Here is a 23,853-nt window from a genome sequence, read left to right as displayed (position 1 = left end):
TGTAATTCTGCAGTGAGTAACTCACCTCCTGACACCCCAAAGGCTGTCCACCATCTTTAAGGCACAAGTCAGGAGTGTGATGGAATACTCTCCACTTGCCTGGATGAGCGCTGCTCCAACAAACTCAAGAAGCTTGACACCTTCCAGGACAAAGTAGCCCCCTTGATTGACAGCCCATCTACCATCTTCAGCATTCAATCCCTTCACCACCAATGCACACTGGCAGCAGTGTGTATCAGCTACAAGATGCATTTCAGCAACTCAATAAGCTTTCTTCGACAGCACAATCAAACATATGACCTACTACATAGGAGGACAAGGGCAGCAGATGCATGGAAACACCACCACATGCAAGTTCCCCTCCAAGTTGCACACCATGCTGACTTGGAAATATATCGCCTTTCTTTCATTGTTGCTGGGTCAAAATCCTGAAACTCTCTCCCTAACAGCACTGTGGGTGTTCCTACAACACATGGACTTCAACGATTCAAGAAGCTAGCACACCATCACCTTCTCAAGGGCAATTGAGGATGGGCAATAAATGCTGGTCTATTCACATCCCATGAATGAATAAATTAAAGAAGTAGAGGGCGATGGGGGATGGGGAGAATGGGATATTAAGGAGGGGATGGCTGAATTGAGCAGAGGATGGATTGGGAGACGAGGAGGATGGGGAATTGGTGAGGGGGTATCAGGGAGAGTGGGGGAATTGGGGACAGGAGAGCGTTATTGGGGAGAGTATGGGGGATTGTGGAGAAGTGGTGGTATCCTGAAGGAGCCCATACTGCGAGTGGGCAGGACTGGAGGGAGGTCTGGTTGGCCTCTATATGTGGGAGTTTGTATTGCCTATCAACTGTCAGAAGATTCAACGTTTTTCATATATCCATACTGTCTGTCAAGAAGAGATAATTGATTTAAAACTATTTAATTACTTAACTGAGAAATAATCAAGGGCTTCTTTAGATATTTTGTATTAAATCTCCTCACAAACAGGAACTGAGCAGCTTGTCACATTCCATGTTTTTTTCCCAATGCGTCTTTACTTGGCCTAATGTAAAAAAGCTTCCATAATCAAGCTTCTATAGTTTCAGATTGTTCTTGACCCATGGAATTTATTTCTCCTTATCTTGATTTTTTTTCTTCCTTGTCCAGTATCTTCTCACTTATATCCATGACATATGCAATACTCTTCACCACTTTGGTAGGTTCTTGACCCTCATTATCTCTTTACACAATGGTCATCCAGTCCCCCTTTACTCCCATCTTCCACCTGGACATCCTATAGAACCTCCACCTCTTCCTTGAACAATGATCCAAGCAAACTATATTCACAATCAACCTCTCCTGCTTGGCTGAACATGTAAATGCCACTTGATATCACTGTCAACGACACTTTCCATCACTTCACTGATGATGGAGAATAGACTGATGGCATGGTAATTGAGTGGATTAACCTGTCCTGCTTTTTGTGGAAAGGGCATGCATGGGCAATTTATCACATTGTCTGGTAAATGCCAGTGTTGTAGCTGTACTGGAACAGCTTGGCTAGTTCTGGAGTGTCAGTACTATTGTCAGGGCACATAACCTTTGCAGTATCCAGTACCTTCAGCCATTTCTTGATATCATGCGAGTAAATCAAATTGGCTGAAAACTGGCATTAGTGATGCTGGAGACTTCAGAAGGAGGACGAGTTGAATCATCCAGTCGGCACCTCTGACTGAAGATGGTTGCAAATGCTTCAGCCTCGTCTTTTGTACTGTTCCCATTTCTTTGAACAGCTTGTGTTAGGAATGATTCTGCTGTTGTCATTTACAACTTTGGACGCATCTTTTGTTTCTTTACTTGTCCCATTACTGCCACCCTTTTGCATCAAAATCCATTTCGTCATTTAATCACTCCTGCCTTCCATCTAGTCACATTTCTTCCCTTTTTTTCTTTCCTCCCCTAAACCCATTCTATTCTCTACTCTGGTAAAACCTGTTATACATTAGCATTTTTTTTAGCTCAGATAAAAGGCCACAGACCTCCATAGATGCTGCCTAATTGCTGAGTATATCCAGCATTTTCTTTTTAAACTCCAATTGGAAGCTGCACAGTCTACAAAACAAAAATATGACCTTATATTTTGAATGTAAAATGGTGGTACACATTGCGCACTTAATAATCTTTTTGTCTTAAAAAGAGGCATGCTTTAAAGAAGGAAAGACTTAGTGCCAGATTTTCACAGAGCCATGAAGATGCCGCAGACCTTTGAAAATGGCCAGCAGAATTCCTGTCTCCATTTCTGATGGATCCCATTTTTGCTGATGGTGAAAGGGTGCAGGGTATGATTCATGTAAAGGGAAACCCGAACTCAGCAGAGCCATTTTTACTTAGTGCTGAGTTCAAACAGACCCCATTTTGGCTTTTGTAAGGGCCTTAACCTGCAGTGTGGGCATCACAAATTTATGGAGTAGACATAAACATTCTTGAAGGGTGGATAAAATCTGATTGACAGTCATGATCTGAAGTTTTTTTTTGAAACCCTGTTCTTTACATGGTTAAAAAAAACCTGGTTGCAGCTGTCATTGATTGTTAAATAAAACCTCTACTGGACTGCTTTGATTGACAGGGCAGCTGGTAGAGCATCTGCTCATTTGGTTTCAATGAAATTCTTTGTTGACATTTCCCTAAGGGCTATTCATTATGAATGCCTGGCTGATTTTCAGAAGCTAGAGTTGACTCAGCTAGGGGTATTGAATTCACAGTTTGATTCACAGCTTAAAGAGACTATTAAAGGATTAGGGATATGAATAGATGTTTGTCTGTTTTATAAGAGATTAATCACTTGAGGAGTTTTAAAGGTCTTGATGTTTTCATGAATGGGAGTTTTCTCATTATCAAGTCTGTATACTGAGAGCTTTACTTGATCTTTAGAAGTTTGTTTTATTTCATTTTTACATGTCTCCTGAGGTCTTCCCATTATGGATACTGAGTGAGTGACTATGGATTGGCATGGTGGGGATGAGGGGTTATGGGGGGAGAGGTGGACTAAATAGTCTAAAATCTTCTAAATCAACTGGAACCAAGTTCCAAAGAACCAAAATGGACCTTCTATCCAGCCTGCCTTGGCACCTGCCTGCTTCCATGACTGCCTATGCTCTGTTTCTGGGTTCCGACTCCAGCCTGCACCTACCCCCACACCGGTATGCAAATCTTGTGATTTGGGGTGCTTTTTACCATTGCTGGTCCAGCGTGCTACCTGCCTTGCTAGCCAAAAACCAACCCTTATTCTGAAGTGAAATAGTGTTGAGCATAGTTTTTTTGTGTCTTTTGAAACACCAGGGACACTGACATGCTGTGCTATTTAGAATGCATAAAGAACCCTTCCTTGCTCTGTGGAAATATTTGCATCTTACAAACGTAAGATCACCCTTTCAATTCAGAGTGTGAGGCTTAGTTATTGAAGCAGTTTTTAATAAACTAAGTTAAACAATATTGTAATAAACATGACTTGTAGTGGGGCTCAAAACCAGAAGGCATAAATATAAGATGGTCACTAAAATCCATTAAGGAATTCAGAAGAAACTTCAGAATAGTGATAAGAAAGCAAAACGCACCACCACAGGGAGTAGTTGAAGCAAATAGCATGGATGCTATTTAGATCAGCACATGGGAAAAATATAGGATATGTTAATGAGGTTAGATAAAAACATAAACGCTGATATGCACCAGTTAGGTTGAATGGTCAGTTTGTGCTGCAGATTCCATGGCCAAGATGTTTTAATGGCTCGGGGTCGGGATCAGGGGCGGCTGGGCTCACAATTTAGCACCATCGGCTCCCAAGCTGGAATGGCCACAGCCCCAAATGTGAGCCATTTTCAATCAGGGCCAATCCAGGACAGATCAGCTGCCTGCTGGGAAACAGCGGGTAGCCAGTTAAGAGCAATTATTGTAAACTACAGGCCTTAGTAGGCACCTTTCCCACACGGACTAGAATCCCGGAAGGAAAAAATAGTTTGGAACAGCCCTTTTATTTCCCAATGTTTACTGGTGTTCCATTTTAAGGTATACATGACCAGTTCGGACCAGTATTCTTATATCCCAGTTTTTACTGTTTTTTCCTTCTGGGATTCCTAGGCCAGAATCTTCCAGGCCCACCTGCAGCAGGAAGCTTGGCGAGTGGGGGAGCTTAATTTGGTGGAAGGCCAAAAATCAGTTACCTAACAGCAGGATGACTTTTAGCAATTGTGGCCTTGGAACTTTAAAGCTGGGTAGAGCTTCCAAATGAACAGTGTCAGGAAGCTCATTTGCATGCATTTGCAAGCCATACATGCTCATTAAAAGGCCAGCTCACCAGGGTTAAGTGACCCTCCAAATTAAGATCTCTGCCAGCGAGAAACTAGGGCTAGAATTTTCCGTCCCTGTTGGTGTTGGGCATCATGGCGAGCTTGAGTGGACAATATGGTGAGAAGGCCAAAAATCAGTTGCATGCCGTCGTGAAACGTTTGCGATTGTCTGCTCCACCCGTCAATGGCAGCCCACGTTTGCCGCGGCCGCATGTCGGGAACGTCGTTTTCATACATCTGCATATAATTATAAGTCGCTGTGGTTGACAGGGCCCTCAACCATGTTCGACCCATCTCCCACGCCTCTGCCCTCACACCTTCCCCCCAGAACCATTATAGGGTTCCCCTTGTCCTCACTTTTCACCCCACCACATTCAAAGTATCATCCTCTGCCGTTTCCGCCAACTCCAGCATGATGCCACCACCAAACACATCTTCCCCTCATCCCTTCTGTCGTTATTCCATATGGACCGTTCCCCCTGTGACAGCCTGGTCCACTCCTCCATCACTCCCAATACCTTATCCCCTTCCCACGGCACCTTACCATGCAATCGCAGAAGGTGCAACACCTGCCCATTTACCTCCTCCCTCCTCACCACCCAATTCGCTGGTCCCGATGAGGTCGCTCCTGCATTGGGGAGACCAAACGCAGACTGGGTGACCGCTTTGCAGAACACTTTCGGTCTGTCCACAAGCATGACCCAGACCTTCTTGTCACTTGCCATTTCAACACATCACTCTGTTCTCATGCCCACATGTCCGTCCTTGGCCTGCTGCAATGCAAACTGGAGGAACAGCAACTCATCTTCTGATTAAACTCTTTACAGTCCTCCGGACTTAACATTGAGTTCAACAACTTCAGACCATGAACTCTCTCCTCTATCTTCACCCCTTTTTTAATCCCCTTTTTAAAAAAAATTATTTTAATTTTTTATCTGCTTAGTTTCATTCTTATTCATTTATTCATTGTTTGATCCTGTTTTTATCTCTTTTTCATCCTTTTTCGCCAACTACCGCCCCCTCCCCCACCCACCCCCAAAAAAGCCATCTGTTACTTGTTCCACATTGTTCTTTCACAAAGTGTTTTGCTATTAACACATTCTGCTTTCTCACATTTATGCCACGATCAGCACCTCCTTTAGCCCTTAGCGCTACCATTAACAATCACTTTGTCTTTTTGTCCATGACATCTTTGTCAATCTCGCCCTAGCCCCCAACTATTGCTGGCTTTCTACCCAGCTTCACCTGTTTCACCCCTCTTAACCAATATAAATTTCATCACATTTCTATTTCTCTTTAGCTCTGAAGAAGGGTCATATAGACTCAAAATGTTAACCCTGTTTCTCTCTCCACAGATGCTGTCAGACCTGCTGAGTTTTTCCCACATTTTCTGTTTTCATTTCAGATTTCCAGCATCCACAGTATTTTGCTTTTATCTTAGTGTTTAATTCACTGCCACTTCTCTTCCAGGAATGCCTGCCTTGAAGAAGTACTGCTGTTCTCTCCAACAGATTTCCATTTGTCTCTTTTGCCCTGTTCACTTTCATTGCTTTCCATTTCCCCCCTGGTGATTGGCAAGATGTTTACCAAAATCCGCTTTCACAGCCGTATTTCCTTCCTCAGCAACCGTCTCCATCTCCAACTTACCCCACGTGGATTCCAACTGAAGTTCCACCCCTCATGTTTCAAATCCACCCAGGATTACAGCTATCTCCAGGACATACAAAGTTTGTCGGACTGCTGTTCTTGCTGCATCCTGAGTTCCACACTCAGTGCCTTGCACCATTATATGAACACACTCAACCTCACCATCCAGCAGCACCAACTCATCCTATCTCAAAGCTGTCCTTGTCCCCAGTTTCATTTTATTCTTCATCCCATCCGATGCCTTAACAAGAAACTTTTTCTCTTCCTTTCAGGTGCTAAGGAACGCAAGCTCCAACAATTCATTGATACCAACGCCCATCCAGGACCCTCCACCCCTTCCCGTCCCGCTGACCCATCCCTTCTTCTATGCCCAGCCCTTGCTGTGTATTCAACACACCCTCTGATCTTCCCCTCTCTGATGCTGAATGTTCTGTACTCAGCAAAGGACTCAGTTTCATACCCTAACGCCCTCACCTCAATGAATTTTGGGCTCAGCACGATGCTGAACTCTTCTTCTGCTGCCTTCGCCTCCATGCTCACTTCTTTGGGCAGGAGTCCTCCTCCTGTTCTACGGATCCATTCCCCCGCCTCCAGCATTTTCCCTTCACCTGGACCCCTTCCTCTTGCCTCTTACCTGCTCTTAATCTTTTCATTGAGAACTGTCGGTGTGACATCAGCCGTCTCAATTTCTCTGCCTTCTTCTCATCCACTCTAACCTGTCTCCTTCTGAACTTACTGCATTCTGTTCTCTTAGGTCCAACCCTGACCTTGTTATCAAATCTGCCAACAAGGGTGGTGCTGTTGTTGTCTGGCATACTGACCTCTACCTTGCAGAGGCTGAGTACCAACTTTCACAGACTTCTTTCTACCTCCTCCTGGACCATGACCCCACCACAGAACATCAAGCCGTTGTTTCCAGGACTGTCACTGGCCTCATCTCCTCTGAAAATCTTCCCTCCGCAGCATCCAACCTCATAGTCTTCAAACCCCGGACAGCCCATTTCTATCTCCTTCCCAAAATCCACAAACAGGACTGTCCTGCTAGACCCATCGTGTCAGCCTGTTCCTGCCCCATGGAAGTCATTTCTTCCTATCTTGATTGCATTCTCTCTCCCCTTGTCCAGTCTCTTCCCACCTACATCCGCGATTCCTCTGATGCCCTACGTCATATCAACAATTTCCAATTCCCTGGCCCTAACCGCCTCCTCTTCACCATGGACTTCCAATCCCTTTGCATCTCCATCCCCCACCAGGATGATCTGAAGGTCCTCTACTTCTCTACTTCTTCCTTGAACAGAGACCCGAACAATCCCCTTCCACCATCACTTCCCCCCCGTCTGGGTAAACCTGTTCTCTCACCCAACAATTTCTCCTTTAACTTGTCTCACTTCCTTCAAATAAAAGGTGTGGCTATGGGTACTCTCATGGGCCCCAGTTATGCCTGTCTCTTTCTGGGGTATGTGGAACATTCCTTGTTCCAGTCCTACTCAGGCCGCCTCCCACAACTCTTTCTCCGGTACATCGATGACTGTTTTGGTGCCACTTCATGCTCTCGTCTGGACCTGGAAAGATTTATCAAATTTGCTTCCAATATCCACCCCTCTATCACCTTCACATGGTCCATCTCTGACACTTCCCTTCCCCTCCTTGACCTCTCTGTCTCCATTTCTGGAGTTAGGCTGTCCACCAAAATCATTACAAGCCTACCGAATCCCACAGCTACCTCGACTACAGCTCGTCACACCCCGCTTCCAGTAAGGACTCCATCCCATTCTCTCAGTTCCTTCGCCTCCGTCGCATCCATTATGATGATGCTACTTTCCATAACAGCGCTTCTGACATGTCTTTCTTCTTCCATACCCGAGGTTTCCCACCCACTGTAATTGACAGGGCCCGCAACCATGTCTGATGCATGTCCCGTGCCTCTGCCCTCACACCTTCCTTCTGCCCCAGAACCATGATAGGGTCCCCCTTGTTCTCACTTTTCACCCCACCAGCCTCCTCATTCAAAGGATCATCCTCCGCCATTTCCACCAACTCCAGCACGATGCCACCACCAAACATATCTACCCCTCACCACCCCCCTCAGCATTCCATAGAGACTGTTCCCCCGGGACATTCTGGTCCACTCTTCCATCACTCCCAACATCTCACCCCCTTCCCATGGCACCTTCCCATGCAATCGCAGAAGGTGCAACACCTGCCCCTTTATCTCCTCCCTCTCACTGTCCAACTGCCCAAAAACTCCTTTCAGGTGAAGCAGCATTTCACTTGCACCTCCTTCAATTTGGTCTACTGCATTCGCTACTCCCAATGCGGTCTCCTCTACATTGGAGAGACCAAACGCAGACTGGGTGACCGCTTTGCGGAACGCCTTTGGTCTGTCTGCAAGTATGAACCAGATCTTCCTGTCACTTGCCATTTCAACACACCACGCTGCACCTCCACACGTCCTTCCTTGGCCTGCTGCAATGTTCCAGTGAAGCCCAATGCAAACTGGAGAAACAGCACCTCATCTTCTGATTGGACACTTTACAGCCTTCTGGACTTAACACTGAGTTCAACAATTTCATACCATGAAGCTCTCTCCTCTATCTTCACCCCTTTTTAAAAAAAAATGTTTTAATTTTTTTATCCACTTAGTTTCATTTTTATTCATTGTTTTATCCCCCTATTCCCCAACCATCCCCTCCCCCCACCCCACCCCCAAAAAGGCCATCTATTACTTGTTCCATATTGTTCTTTTACGGAGTGCTTATCCTTGTTCTGCTATTAACACATTCTGCTTTCTTACCTTAATGCCTCTATCAACACCTCCTTTAGCCCTTATCACTACCATTAACACTCCCTTTGTCTTTTTGTCCATGACATTTTTATCAATCTTTCTCCTTAGCTCTCATCTGGAGCTTCACCTGCTCCACACACCGCCCCCCCCACCCCCCAACCCCCCCACCCCCCCCCCCCCCCCCAACCCCCCCCCCCCCCCCCCCCCCAACCCACCCCCACCCCACCGCCGCTTAAACAGTATAAATTTCATAAATTTATACTCCTTAGCTCTGAAAAAGGGCCATACAGATTTGAAATGTTAACCCTGCTTCTCTCTCCACAGATGCTGTCAGACCTGCTGAGTTTTTCCAGCATTTTCTGATCATATTCCAGATTTCCAGCATCCGCAGTATTTTGCTCTTATAATTGTAAGCCCTGCTCGCCACAATCATGCTGGATTGTCTGGATACGTTGGCTTGCACACCAACGTGTTTCGCAACAGCATTTAAAAGACATGCACCTGGCGAGCTGAATTTTAAGGGAACTTGGAGGTGAGTTTTTTTTATTTATAAGAAGGGGCATCACTGGCTAGGCCAGCATGTATTGCCCATCCAGAAGGCATTTAAGAGTCAACCACATTGTTGTGGGTCTGGAGTCATATGTAGGGTAGACCAGGTAAGGACAGCAGATTTCCTTCCCTAAAGGGGCATTTGTGAGGCAGATGGGTTCATGGTGATCACCAGACTTTTAATTCCAATTTTTATTGAATTCAAATTTCATCACTTACCATGGTGGGATTCAAACCTGGGGACCAGAGCATTATGCTAGGTCTCTGGAATGCTAGTTTAGTGACAATACCACTATGCCACCACCTCCCCTAAGACTAATGTTACACAGCACTGGTGAGGGTCACCCATTTGACTTCAAGGAAGAGGCACCACTCTTTCAGGCAAGGGCACAGGAGAGTTGCTTTTTCCCAGCTGGCTGACTGTACGGTGCTGGGTCAAGGGCAGCACTGCAGTTGGGGTGAGGGGGAGTGGGTGGCAAGGCAGCACGGACCGATGTTAGTGCACAAGCACATGCCGGGTGGGGAAGGGAAGCGGCCACGCATTAGGGAAACCTTGTATAAAGTGGTCATTCCTCTGCAGCTGAGACAGTTCAGGCACAGCCATATTGACATTCTTGGAGTTGGGCCTCTAGTTTATCTGCCCACTCAAGCAATGCAGTGGAATGAAAGTGCATCCAAATGCTCCTGAACTTTGCACAGACTGCAAACTAACGAGCATTTTAGTGGACTGCAGAACAATTAGATGACTGGACAAGTTGTATAATCTTATTGCTAAAGCTGGCCATGGAGCAATCACTGGTGGAGGTGCTCACAGCCCCTTGCAATGTCTTCATTCAGCTTTGGACCAGTCTCCCCCATGGTTCAAGCTAATGGTGCAGCCTTGCAGTGTGGGCTAGGAGAATGCCTGCGCCTGAGCTGAAAGCACAGCATGCAGTCCAGTGGGCAAAGCTACCACCAATTGGTCAGGTGGGGTAGGGCGAAGGTGGGGGGCGTTTTGGACAGCCATGCAACGCACTAATCTCTGGCCATCCAAGTGGTGGCCAGCACTATCTGGGATGCGTTAAGGGGTCCTCAGACTTAACCTTCAGAGTTTCTTAATACACCCAAGCTAACCCACGCATCTCTCTCTTTCATCCTGCAGGAGGAGTACATCAGGAGCATGGAGCCTGAGCGGAAACAAAGAAGAAGGGAGCAACCGAGGTGCCTCGCTGCGCAGAGGGAAGAGCAGCACCCTCAAGAAGGGCAGCTGGAGTTCCTGTGCATGCAGGATGGTCAGTGCCTAGCTAGACCCAGGGTGTACAAACTGCGTTTGTTATTAATGCAGATCTTCTCCTTATCGTGTCCACGGACAGTCTATACATGGCCCAGCCAGAACTGGACATATTTTTGCGCCTTGTTGTTGAATTCGGCAAGATCTGCAACAGTGCAGGGTTCCTCTAGCGATAGGCATTGCAGGAGATGTTGCATAGTCTGTGATTCAGTTCCACATTCACAAGTTGTCGGGCAGGTTGTATATCCCCATTTGCTTAGTGACACCCTTGAATGACCTACACCAGTCCTAAGTCTGTTAAGGCACTTCCAGATTGCCCAGTTGCAATTAGCTCCTGGGGGAAGGCTTTTATCCGGTAGAATTTCCATCGTTGGGGGTTGTTCCACACTGGCGAGCCGGTCTTTCCACAAGGCGATGTGGGCTTCAGATGGGGTTGATTGTAATGGAACAACACTGTTCATGAAGCTCTTCCTTGACTTTAGGTGGCTGGATGTAGGTGTATGACCATGTAGAGGGTGCCTCTCATCTGATGTTTGACAGAGTCACTTTTTCTTGCTGGCTACCATTCTTCTTATATCAGGGGGAGCGATACCCGCCAGGATATATAGGCTGTTGATGTTTGTTGGTTTTAAACAACCTGTGATAAGTCGGCAGCTTGCATTCAGAATGGCATCCATCTTCTTAGCATGAGTAGATCTTTCCCATGCAGGACAGGTGTATTCGGCAGTGGAATAGCAAAGAGCAAGGGTCCTGGTTTGCAATGCTTTCGAGCTTGCTCCCCATTTTGTGTTAGTGAGCTTATTCAGGATGTTGTTTCATGCGCTCACTTTTGCCTTTGTCTTTTCAATGTGATTCTTGAAGGTGAGGCATCTGTCAAGGGTGACTGCTAAGTAGATAGGGTGCTCGCAATGCGTCAGTGTTGCTCCAAACCAGGTTACTTTAAGCTGGCGTTTGGCTTCATGGTTTCTGAGGTGGAATGCACAAACTTGCATCTTTGCTGGGTTTGCGCGAAGGTGGTTTTCTTCATAGTAGGATGTTAGTCCCTCCAAGGCCTCAGAAAGCGTTTTCTCCATGGTGTTAAAATCGCTGCTTTGGGCAATGACACATAAGTCATCAGCATAGATGAAACGGCGTGTGACACCATCTACAGGTTGGTCATTCATGTAGATGTTGTACAGCAGCGGTACAAGCACGCTTCCCTGAGGAAGACCATTCTTCTGAATACGCCACCTGCTGCGCTTCCCACCTAATTCAACATAGAACCGGCGATTCTGAAGCATGCTTTCTAACAGCTCTGTTAAGTGAACATCTTTTGTCATCTCTAGGATCTTGCAGAGGAGATGTCTATGGTTCACTGTATTGTATGCTGCTGACAGGTCTACAAAAACAGCACCTGTTATCATCCCTTGCTCAAAACCATCTTCGATATGTTGTGTGAGGTTGAGCAGTTGGCTTGTTGTTGATTTGCCAGGGTGGAAACCTGCTTGCTCTGGAATGATGATCTCATCTACAGTTGGTGCTATCCTATTGAGTATCAGGCATTCAAACAGATGATTGGTGTAACAAACCAGTTAAATTGGCCGAAAACTCTTAGGATCTGAGGGATCCTTTTCTGGGCTTTAATAGTGCTATTAAATGTGTCTTCTGCCAAATATTAGGTAGCTTGTGTGTTGCCAGACAGTGGTTGAACAATTGTAGGAGCCATTTCTTTGCTTGCTGTCCAAAATGCTCCGTTGCTATGTTGTCAAGACCAATTGCTTTCCCGTGTTTTAGACTAGATATACCAGTTTTCAGCTCTTCCATGGTGAATGGTCCAGTGAAGCCAGGGTCATCGCTGTACTTCTTCCTATCTAGTTGTGCTCTTGGTTGTTTCTTGTTGATTTTTCCATTTAGGAGCAACTGGTGTGCAACTTGGTTAGCAGACACATTTGGATGTTGGGCAGCTTTCTCGGGATCCCCTCCAAGTTTGCGTATGAGAGACCATGCCTTCTTGCTGTTTTTTGTAAGATCTGTTGTCTCTATCAAGGTGTACAGCAAGTAGAGTATACAACGTTAATGCAGATGACTGAGAAGAAGAGTCACTGAAGACTGCACATGTCCAGGGAACTAGTCAGTCACATCTGCCACTTGCTTCAGGATTTGGCACCACAGGGGTGTGGAGGGCATCCATTGGCAGTGGCTGTGAAAGTGACCATAGCACTCCATTTTTATCCCAGTGGCTCCTTTCAAGGGCTCCACAGATGACCTCTGTGGGACCTCACAAGCCTCCACACACAAATGCATCCAGGAGGTCACGGATGCCATATTCGTGAAGGGTCACAACTTTGTGCATTTTGACCGGATCAAGAAAGCCAGGAAGCAAGAGCACTGGGATTTGAGCAGATCTCAGGTTTCCCATGGGTGCAGGGTGCTATTGACTGCACTCAGATCTCCATGGCAACAAGCAGTCAGCTACATTAACTAGAAGGGTTTCCACTCGCTGAATGTTCAGCTGGTCTGTGACCACCACAGATGCATCCTACAGGTCTGCACAAAATTCCCAGGGACTGTCCATGACTCCTACGTTCTCAGTAGTTCTTGGATCCCTGACGCCTTCCAGTGTCCACTGAGGTTGCATGTTTGTCTCCTCTGGGACAAGGGCTACCTGCAGAGGATGTGGCAGATGACACCTGTGTAGCAGCCTCAGACTGCAGCAGAGAGAAGGTACAACATGGTTTATGCTGCAACTTGCACTTTGGTGGAGAAACCATCAGAATGTTGAAAATTAGGTCTGGTGCCTAGACTGGTCTCATGGGGCCCTGCAATACAGTCCACAGAGGGTGTCACACATTGTCGTCCCCTGCTGTGCCCTGCACAACCTGGTTGGTGCTGCAATGGAGGGAGGAGCTGGCTGAGGAGGAGATGGAGGAGCTGGACGTCTCCTCCAACGAGGCAGGCATCAACGGGGATGAGGGTGAAGAGGACCTCAAAGGCGAGGATGATGGTGATGATGCCTTTGTGTTGTCCAGGTGAGGCAGGCACACTCGGGAGGCCCTCATAGCGATTAGATTCGTGAAAGATGATGACAACATGTAGTGAGGAGACTCCATAAATCCTCGCATTACATCTGTGAACGTTTGACTCCTGTCTAACCGATAGTAACACACTTACCCTCTGTGATAAGGCTCCTGTCATGGAAACACAGTGGATGCCCACAGTCTCTACATTCCAGGAGGATGATGATGACATGCAATGGGGACACTCCATAGATCCTCACATAGCTAATGTGAAAGTTTGACTCCTGTCTGGCTGGTGGCATCTCACTTGTGCATTGTGAACAGTGTCATACCATGGAGACGCAGCAGAGAAAATTTAACCTCTTCTGATCTTAAGACATCTTTCGTGAGCTGAACCCTTCAGGTCCACCCTGTCACCAGATGCTGATGGGATGGGGGCGCCAGCCACACCTCAGAGGTGCTGAGAGCACAGAGAGAATGACGGAACTCTGGGCTGCCAGCACAGGACACTCTGGAAACAATGATAAGCCCGATTGAGGTGCAGGCATGATTAATATGCCCAGTGACTGTGAAGGCGCACCATCCGTGTGCTGGGAAGGCTGCACAAAGCGCAGGGAAGAGGCCCTGGCCTGAGACACCTGCCTTTATCTTGTGCAGGAACCAAGCTTTCATATCTGATTCACACGTACACTGTTCATCAGGACAAGGAGCCATAGGCAAGGAGACATCCTTGGGAGTTTATTTACAATAGTGAATATTATGTACCAGTGATTAGCACCCATGCCCAGATTGTGCATCTACATCCTCTTAACTTTCCTAACATTGCCACTATATCTTGGTGCTCCCCAACATCCACAGTGGAGGTGAAGACAGCCTGCTGACTGCTAGGCCTTGTCTGTGATGACCTTGATGGGCGTCCTCCGGAGAGCCAAGGCCTAGAGGGGCCCAGCCTGCTTTTGGGATCCTGCTGTATGAGAGTGGCACCCTCCTTGGCCTGCGGAGCTGCAGCAGCTGGGGTCACAGGAAGAGTGGATTCGGATGGGCTGGACACTCCTGGAATCACCTAGGTGGATGGTCCTGGGGTGCGCACCTGTTGATCTCCCTCCCTATGGGTGCCTGAGGGCCTCTGGCTGACTCCTTGAGGAGAAGGGGAAGCTGGAGTGAGATAGAGCTGCCCCACACGCCTTACACCAACTATTGCGTCAGCGATGGAGATCAACCCACGCAATAGTGCAGGACCGATGTCCTGGATCAAGTTCTCCATGGCAGCCACCATTGTACCAGTGTTGACCTCGGTGCATTGGCATGCTGCACTATCACCTCAGACTGAAGGCAGACGAGCTCCTGCATTATGCCTTACAATCTGAGAAGTGCAGTAGACATCCCTTCTTGATGTTCCCGAGTTTGCCTTTGCAGCTCCAGCAACTGAGGTATGACCAAGCCCAGGGGCTCATCATCTGACTTGAACTCAGCAGATTTCTGGTCTCCAGCAGTCCTCTGAGTGATGGAAACCTGGTAAGTCCCTGCTGGCACCTGCTGTGGATCAGAAAGGGCAATGTTCTCACCAGATTGTGACCCCCAAGGCTGCTCTAGAACTAGGTCCCACCGAGGTATGTGTCTCTGCATTGGTGGAGGATGTGGGTGAGCTCTCTGATGGGTTTTTAATGAGTGTGCCATCAGATTCTTCTTCCTGAGGTCTCTTTGAGGCTTGAGACGAGGACCTGGCTTGTGGAGCCCCTTGGCTGTTTCCCACTTGTGCCTGTGAAAGCAAGGAGAGACAATTAGTGCATGGCAGGGGACTGCGGAACAGGCGACCTGACTCACAGCATGGTCACCTGATGGACGTTGCACGATTGGATCCTCACTTGGTTGAGCACCGGCAACCTCACCGTCAGCACAGGAACGGTCCCGATCGTCGCCGGCCAGCTGGATGGCTCTAATTTCAAAGTCTATGAGGACCATGATTTCAGGCATTCCTCTCCCAGTCTGCGACCTCTCCCTTTTGTTGTATGCCAGCTTGTCCTGCATGAATACAGATGGTGAAAGTGTAAGCAGGACAACTGCCAGACCCGATAACAAGGATGCCTGGCATGTGTGTGGGTGGTGGGTGGTGCCACAGACGGGTTGAGAACATGATCCGCAGGGCAAATGAAGGTGTGCGTGAGAGGGTGAAAGGTCAAGTCCCTTGAACTGGCAGTGAGTGAGATCCCTGTGGTTGTGTGACTGGTTTGTGAGTGTTGAGTTGAGGGTGATGAGAAGAGTGACTTACCCTGGCAAAACAGATGAGATCATTCACTGGCTTTTCTGTTTTGCAGAGCGTTGGCGCTGACCACTGCTGCCACTGCTTCCCATGCCAGATTGGCAACCTTGTTTGCTTTCCTTCACCCAGAGCAGGGTTAAAGGCCATCGCGGCGGCCTCTAATGCATCCAGAGGGAAGAGTCTAAAGTGTGAGGCTGTGGATGTAGAGGTTTGGGTCCTGAGGTTTAGGATTAAGGTACTGGGAGGCAGTGATGGAGGGAGCTGGATTTAGTAAGATGGGAGTGGCAGGATCATGGTCAGGTGCTATAGGGTTTCCTGGGGGTGGCCATAAAAAGTCAGGTTAATGGTGGCTTTGACGGCGGGAGAGATCAATGTCAGAATGGGCATCTGCACTTGGATGGTTAAGAGCTCAGGGGTAAGACCAGAGAATGAGACATAAAGTATTATAGGGTCAAAAGTGAAGGGGGGGTTGCAAGTCGAATGGGGGGACGATGAAGGATCGTGTGGTGTTGGCGAAGGAAGATAGGAGGAAATAGGTGGGTTACAGTGAGAGGGTAGAAGGTGCTGGACCTTTGTCGATATGAGATTTGCAACATAGCTTTACCTGTGATGTTGCAATGCAGTCCCACAGTGAGAGCCAGGACTCAAAATGGGGGGAGGGTCTTCAGCAGTAGGAGGAGTTATTGGTGTGGTTCGTTAGTTAACTAAAGGGCACCCTAATAATCATTAGTCAACTGGATGGAGAGCCATGCCCAGGTATGTTCTCATCTCCATGGTCTAACCCCCAAGACAGTAACATTCCTCCATAACTCTTGGGCTTCATTGCAGCATCATTCCAACAAGGTCTGGAGCATCAGTGAAGCTTGAGTTGAAGGCCACCTCCTCTTGACTGAGGCAAGAATGGCCGGAGTGGGCGAGGGAAGTGGAGCTCCATGGGACCTAAGTGAGTGTTGGCCCCAATGTGCCAGGTTGGAACATTGAGGTATCCGTGTAGATAATAAAGGCAGAAGAGGGAGTGGGTGTTACGTCTATGATGGCAAGGACAGGGTTTACTGGATGTATCTTGAGGGTTTTGGAGGGAAGCTCAATAGTGTCTGAGGGAGGGTGCGCAGACATAGTTTTTGTGCAGCACAGAGGGATCTGGGTGTTCTTTCACATGAAACACAAAAAGCTAGCATGCAGGTGCAGCAATTAATTAAGAAGGCAAATGGAATTTTGGCCTGTTTCGCCAGGAATTGGAGTTTAAAAATGGGAAGTCGTGTTAAAACTCTACAGGGTGTTGGTGAGGCCGCACCTGGAGTACTGTGTACAGTTTTGGTCCCTGTATTTAAGAAAGGATATACTGGCATTGGAGGCAGTTCAGAAGAGATTCAATAGGCTGATTCCTGGGATGAAGGGATTGACTTATCAGGAACGGCTAAACAGGTTAGGCCTCATTACAGTTTAGAAGAATGAAGGGTGATCTTATTGAAACGTACATGATGATGATAGGGCTTGACAGGATAGATTTCAGAAGATGTTTCCACTCGTGTATGGTGGCCTGATGTCTAGAGGGCCTTGGCCTGCTAAGGGTCTCCTGCACAGGTACAGTGCACACTCCTTGGCTGACCAAAGCAAAGGGGTCACTGCCAGAGGGGAGGTTGAGTGGCAGAGCACCCTTGGAGTGTCCTAGGATGTAGCCCCCAGGGTGCCTTGCAGGTGTGCCTCCTCCCTGTAGGTGCACGATGGCACCTGCCTGACTCCTTGAGGAGAAGGGGTAAAGAATACTTAATTTAGGGTGATTTCAGAATTCATGTAAATTATTATTTGGTCTTCACTTTTTCCTTTTGATTAAAATTTAACTGTACAATTTATCTTGGTGACTGACCTTGGTGGAGGGGCTGCAGGGGAAGTTGATCAAGAACATCATGGGAATAGTCTAAAATTGAAATAGAAGTCTTTCTGCACATAGATTATTCATGTTCAATGATTTATATTTTGAACTGATGTTGTTTAATGTTGAGACATTATCTCCAGTAATAAATTGTATTGGGAGCTCCTTTTTTCTTTCATGGGATGTTGATGTTGCTGGCAAAGCCATCATTTGCTGCCCACCTGTAAATGCCCTTAAACTGAGTGGCTTGCTAAGCCATTTCAGAGGGCAGTTCAACCACATTGCTGTGGTCTGGAGTCACATGTAGGCCAAACCAGGCAAGGATGGCAAACTTCCTTCTCTAAAGGACATTAGTGAACCAGATGGGTTTTTGACAATAGCTGTCATGGTCACATCATTAATAACTAGCTTTCAATTTGAGATTTATTGATTGAATTTAAATACCACCAACTGCCATGACCCGCAAATTATTAGCCTGGGCCTCCGGATTACTACTGTAGTGAAATTACCACTACATCACCATCTTCCTCAAATGCTTAGCGAATAGAATGAGAATAGAATAAGAGTTGAGAATGCTTAGTGAATAAAATGTTTGGTTTACCAGTTTTCCCCTTCCAATTTTGAAGGTTTTTAAAATTTGATTTGAACTGCATTACTAATTCATGCTCAACCTGGTATGTACCAGGAAACTTTAATGAAAGGGTTGTTTTTGTTTACCAGTTAAGAACACTTGTAACCTGGTGGTTTTAAATTTCAAGTTATCATATTCTGTGCAATAAAATTACAGTAATATCCATATTACTATTGCTTATTAGTTTTCTATGTCTAATAAAAGGTCTTAACTCATCCTAGTTAGTCAGAGGGAGAAAATGTTTTTAAAATTCCAGTGGACTTTTCTTGAACACCTCACATCCCACACACATCATTTTGTAATTTGATACAGTAATTACCAAAATACATTGAGTGCTTTTTTTCAAAATTGGGACTGGTAGATTTTTAATTCTGAGAAAGTAATTACGGACCCAAATTATATATTTGGGGATCCTGTATGCAAAACAGTTCTTGAGATAATGCCCTCCCCCTCCACACAAATTCTAGCAAACCAAATATGGGAGAGAAAACATTTCTCTTGAGACTTTTTTTGCCTATTTGCTAGCTTTTTGCATTGTCCTTATTTAGGTGAAATTGGAATCTTCCTTATTTGCTGTTTTGTTCAAGCCTTATTGATTGAGGTTCATTCTTCCTCTTATTTCTTCCGCTTTTTGAATTTCACTGTTGTTACCTAATTGTATATTCGCAAAGGTTTAATGTTAAGTCAATAATTCTTATTCTTATTTGTTCAAGGGTTGGCTGTTAATGCTTTGTTTACATTGGAAACATGTTTATAACATAACACATCTGTAATTATTTCTATAAATCACAAGGTAATTACTCTGTATAAGTTTACATTTAGCATATTTCATATTTTACAGAGCCAAGTAAGAGCCTCTAATTCTGTAGTCCATAGACTTTTTGCAATATTTTTGTTATATAGAAACATGTTATATTTAGTTTCATTTCCATTTACTGGTGTCTTGACCTACTTTTATTCAAAAAAATAATTTCAACTCTACATTGCATATGAAAAGATACAGAAATAAGTAGAAAATGCTTTATCAGTTTTGAGTTACATTTTCTCTAATGTATACATTTAACAACCTCCTTTATTCTGCATCCCTTGCATTCAGCCAACCACATGTTGTTAGGGAAGTGGATTAGTTTCTGATTCAGTTGCAGCTGATGGTGAGATCATGTATAACGGGGAATTCTGAACATAATGTTGAAACTGGTCTTATTCCCAAACAGTTTTAAAACCATAGCCGATGAAGTCATTTTGCAATGTAAGGAAACACGGCAGCCGAATTACATGAAAAACATCCACACAAGGCAGAGATAAATAATTGATGTTGGTTGATGGATAAACAGTTGTTAGGACACGGGGCAAACTCCAGTGCTATTCTCCAAATAGTGTGATTGGATCTTTAACATTCATCTGAGAGGACAGACAAGACCTCAGTTTGAAATTGCACCTGAAAGTCAGAACCTCCCACAATGCAGCACTCCCTTAAAATTCTACTGAAATGTCAGCCAAAATTATAAGGCAGGCAATAGAAATTAAATTACACAATTTTAAATGGGGTGCAGGAACAGAGCTAAATATATGTACAAAAATCTTTGAAAAAAGGAAGACAATTGGAAAAGACATTTTTCTTTTAAAAAAAGCATATGGGATCCTTGGCTTTATTAATAGAGGCATAGAGTACAAAAGCAGGGAAAATAGTCTAAAATTTTATAAATCAGTGGTTAGGCCCTAACTTGAACATTGTCCAATTCTGGCCACTACTCCCAAGAATTCAAGAGGATCCAGAGGAGATTCAGTCGAATTGTACCAGGGATTCAGGATTTCAGTTACATGGAAAGAAGCAGGGTTTATTTTCCTTAGAGCAGAGAAGATTAAGGGAGATATAATAGAGATGTTCAGAATTATGAAGGGTTTTGTTAAGAGTAAATAAGGAAAAACTTTCCACTGACAAAAAGGTTGATTATTGGGATACATGGATTTGTGACAATTGGTAAAAAAAATCAGAAGTGAGACTAGAAATGTTTTCAATGCAGCAAATTATGATGTGGAATGTACTGCTTGAATGGGTGATGAAACCAGATTCAATAATAACTTTTAAAAGGGATATGTATAAACAAATGAAGGAAAATGTGTGTATGTATGGCTATGAGAGAGGACAGGTGAATGGGATAACTCGATAGCTCTTTCAAAAAGCTGTCACACACGATGGGTCAACTGGCCTGAATGATATTGTTCTATGAAGTTTCATGTGTGGGTGTTTTAACCTGAGAGTTGTGAGAAGCAACGGTGAGAGAGCTACCATGGAGGAAAGGCTGATATCATTATCAAGTATGGAGCCAGGTGGATACACTGGCCAGAATCTTCTGTTCTGGAGTCTAAGTTTGGTGGTGGGAGTGGAAGTTGGAGTTATTTCTGCTATAGGGTGAAATGGCTGACCATGCGCGATCTTGCACTGTTCAGCTCATTACCTATGCATCCATGCGGAGCACAGCGAATCTTGTGGTGGAGGCGGGAGGAAGTCGAAGGTCCATGCACCATATTTAAAGGGCATCCGGACAGCCATTCACTCACTACAGGCCAAGGGCTTAATAGCCCAGAGAAGAAAACAACCTGTAGCCCCACAGTTCAGTGAAGCCTTTGTGGAGACTCTCCTCCAGGCCTTCCAGGTAAGGTGGGAGGTGCTGTTTCCCCGGGATGGCAGCAGGAGGCCCTCCCATCTGATGATGGCGGCCTGGACATGGGTCATTGTGGAGGTTAGAGCCCAGCACAGAAAAGCCCAGAAGTGTCGGACGAGGATAAATATTCTGCTGCACTCTGCAAAGTAAGTGCAGCGTCTAATCTGACTGAAAACAAACCCTCATAAGGACATCAGACAGCCTAATTGTGTGAGTGCACAGGGATGTCACACAGCAGTTTGGGTTGCAACACTCGCCAGCAGATGGGACATCTGCACTGAATGTGTGCCAGCCACTTCATGCTCAAAATCTCATATCAGTTGCAAAACCTCCTACATCTTAGTCACTTACTGGGGAGGGCTCAGCAGCATCCATGGGCGTGCATGCTCCTGAACTGCTCATGCACCCATTGGGATGACAATCAATCCTTTTGTCTTTCTGCAGGAGAAGGACATCCACAGGAAGCGGGAGCGGTCCCAGGCCTGAGGTGGAATTCCGGACATTCAAGTCCTCACCCCTCTTGAGGAGCAGGCTGCTAAGAAAACCAGGGAGGAGCAGGACCATGTCTATTTTGAAGGTGAGATAGGACTCCCCCAGGAAGCCTGTGAGGGTGCCTCTAGTTGGAATAGACAGCTACGTCCACAAACTAAGAGATTTATTTAATTAAGGAGCCTGTTTAGTCATTCACTAAATCTCCCTTTTCTCTATTCCAGGTATCAGCAAGAAAAGGGGAAGGCCAACAAGAGAGACCACCCACAGCTCTATGTCCAACCCCACCTCTTAGGATGATGCCTCAGAAGCCTCAGGGGATGCACCATCACAGCGTTCATCTGCACCCTCCACCAGCGCAGATTCAATCACCTCGGTGGGTCCACGTTCTAGAGCAGGCTCGGGATCACAATCTGATGAGCATCTCGCTAATATGGGTCCACAGCTGGCAGAGGAAGTGGCAGCCAAGGTTTCTGACACTCGGGGGATTGTTGGAGATCAGGCCCCTGCTGAGCCCCTTGCAGATGATAAGCCTCTGGACTCAGCCCTCAGAGCCACGTTGAAGATGGGGAGACAGGCAGGGGTACATCAGGCAGATTTACCAGAGGCCATGCACAGACTGGACTGAAGGCTTGAGGAGTCCATTCACTTTCTGTCAGATGTTGTGGCTCCTCCACTGAAAGCGTGGCAGCTGCCTTGGAGACCCAGGTCCTGCAAAACACATAGTGGGTATGCGCTTGGACCTGTATGGGATGGTCTAGCTATGGGTGCAGTGCAGCAGTGGCTAGGTGAGCGGGGCACAGGGAACCTCAACTTTCCCCCAAGGGTCCCCTTCTCCTTAAGGAGTCAGGCAAGTGCTACTGAGCACCCACAGGGAGGACCAGCCAGGCATGCCAGGGCCTTCATCCCAGGACACTCCAAGGGTGCTTGGAATTCTCTGCTCCAGAGGGCTGTGGAAGCTCAATCATTGAATATGTTCAAGACAGAAATCAGTAGATTTTTGGATACTAATGACATCAAGGAATATGGGGATTTTGGGGAAAAATAGTGTAGAGGTTGATGATCAGTCATGACCTGTTTGAATGGTGATGCAGGCTCAATGGGCCAAATGGCTTACTCCTGTTCCTATTTCCTATGTTTCTATGTTCCTATGTTCCTGCCGATCCACCTTCCCTCAGTCAGTAACCCCATCACCTCCAGGAGGTCAGGTCAAGGAGGGTGCACCTGCACCTGAGCAGGAGACCCTTAGCAGACCGGTGCCCAATAGGCGTCAGGTCACCAGACGATGCCTGCCAAAGTCATCACAATTTAATGGGCATAGCAGTCAGCAGGTTGCCTCCACCTCAGCTGTGTATGTCAGGGCTGCATCTAGACGTAGAAGTAAGCAACAAAAGATTAATAAGTTTTGAAGGCACACAAGTGGCACAGGTGTACAACTATTGTATATAGTTTCCACACTCGTAAATATATGTTCACTCACACTGTTTAGAAGTTTCCTGGATACCATCTTGTTACTAGTTGCTTCAATAGTCACGGGCATTTAAGGGTGTGGAATTTGACCCACATCAGAGTCCAAAAATGAATTCCTACAGGTTCCCTTCTCTCACATTATCAACATAGTGATTACTCAATAATCCCACTTGTGCAGGATTAAACTATGACAATAATTTGTGAGTGTGCGGCCTGGTCATGCATTATACAAGCCATTACTTGCAGCGCATCATGTTCGAGTCTCTGAAAATGTGTGCAGCAAGGTCACTGTATCTTCTGCTACTGCTGCCCTGATGTGAGATGTGGATGGATGCCACATGTACTCAATGGGAGTTAAATCTGCTATGTGAGTGGCAAGGAACAATGTAGATGCAGTTTTAGGGCTGTGAGAGTGAAGCTCTATTCTCTTCTTAACAGTAGAAAACCAGAGGCTGCCCTACAGATCTGCAGAAAGCTATGGTGGGCACATCCAATCAGTAATGGCCTTCCTTGGTCATTTGTCATTTTGAGCTAACATGCAGGGGAAGGCTGCAAATAAGGAGGCAATGGGTGTATTAGCCTTGGCTGTAAGAGGGATTTGAGTGTAGAATTTAAGAAGTGTGTGTGCGGTTCACTAAAGCCTTTGTGAGACCTCACATGGAGATTTGTATGACCTGCTCGACTCCTTGTCAAGGGTGGCAGTGGACCGCGCATAAAGGGTTTGCAACCAAAGTGCGTCAGATATGATTGAAGGACGGGGCTTTTAGTGGATGAGGTGAGAGAGAGTAGAATGGGCCTGTGTGCTGGACCGTGTCGAGGATTGTGAGGTTATCCACGTGAAACATCAGCAGCTCTAACAGGGCTCTGCAGGGTCCATGCAGGAAAGATG

General features: G+C 46.3%; 1 protein-coding gene across 1 annotated transcript in view; it reads right to left on the bottom strand.

The window, feature by feature from the left end:
- Positions 1-23,853, bottom strand: part of LOC121293660 (alpha-1,6-mannosylglycoprotein 6-beta-N-acetylglucosaminyltransferase B-like) — a 1,251,241-nt gene that overhangs the window by 1,203,414 nt on the left and 23,974 nt on the right. The window contains exon 5 of the mRNA XM_041216828.1: positions 12,254-12,597. Coding sequence (XP_041072762.1) covers positions 12,254-12,597 — 344 coding nt within the window. The remainder of the gene's footprint in view (positions 1-12,253; positions 12,598-23,853) is intronic.

Source organism: Carcharodon carcharias, chromosome 22, assembly GCF_017639515.1.
Source record: "Carcharodon carcharias isolate sCarCar2 chromosome 22, sCarCar2.pri, whole genome shotgun sequence".
Lineage (NCBI taxonomy): Eukaryota > Metazoa > Chordata > Chondrichthyes > Lamniformes > Lamnidae > Carcharodon > Carcharodon carcharias.
This window is presented reverse-complemented; position numbering and strand designations above follow the sequence as displayed.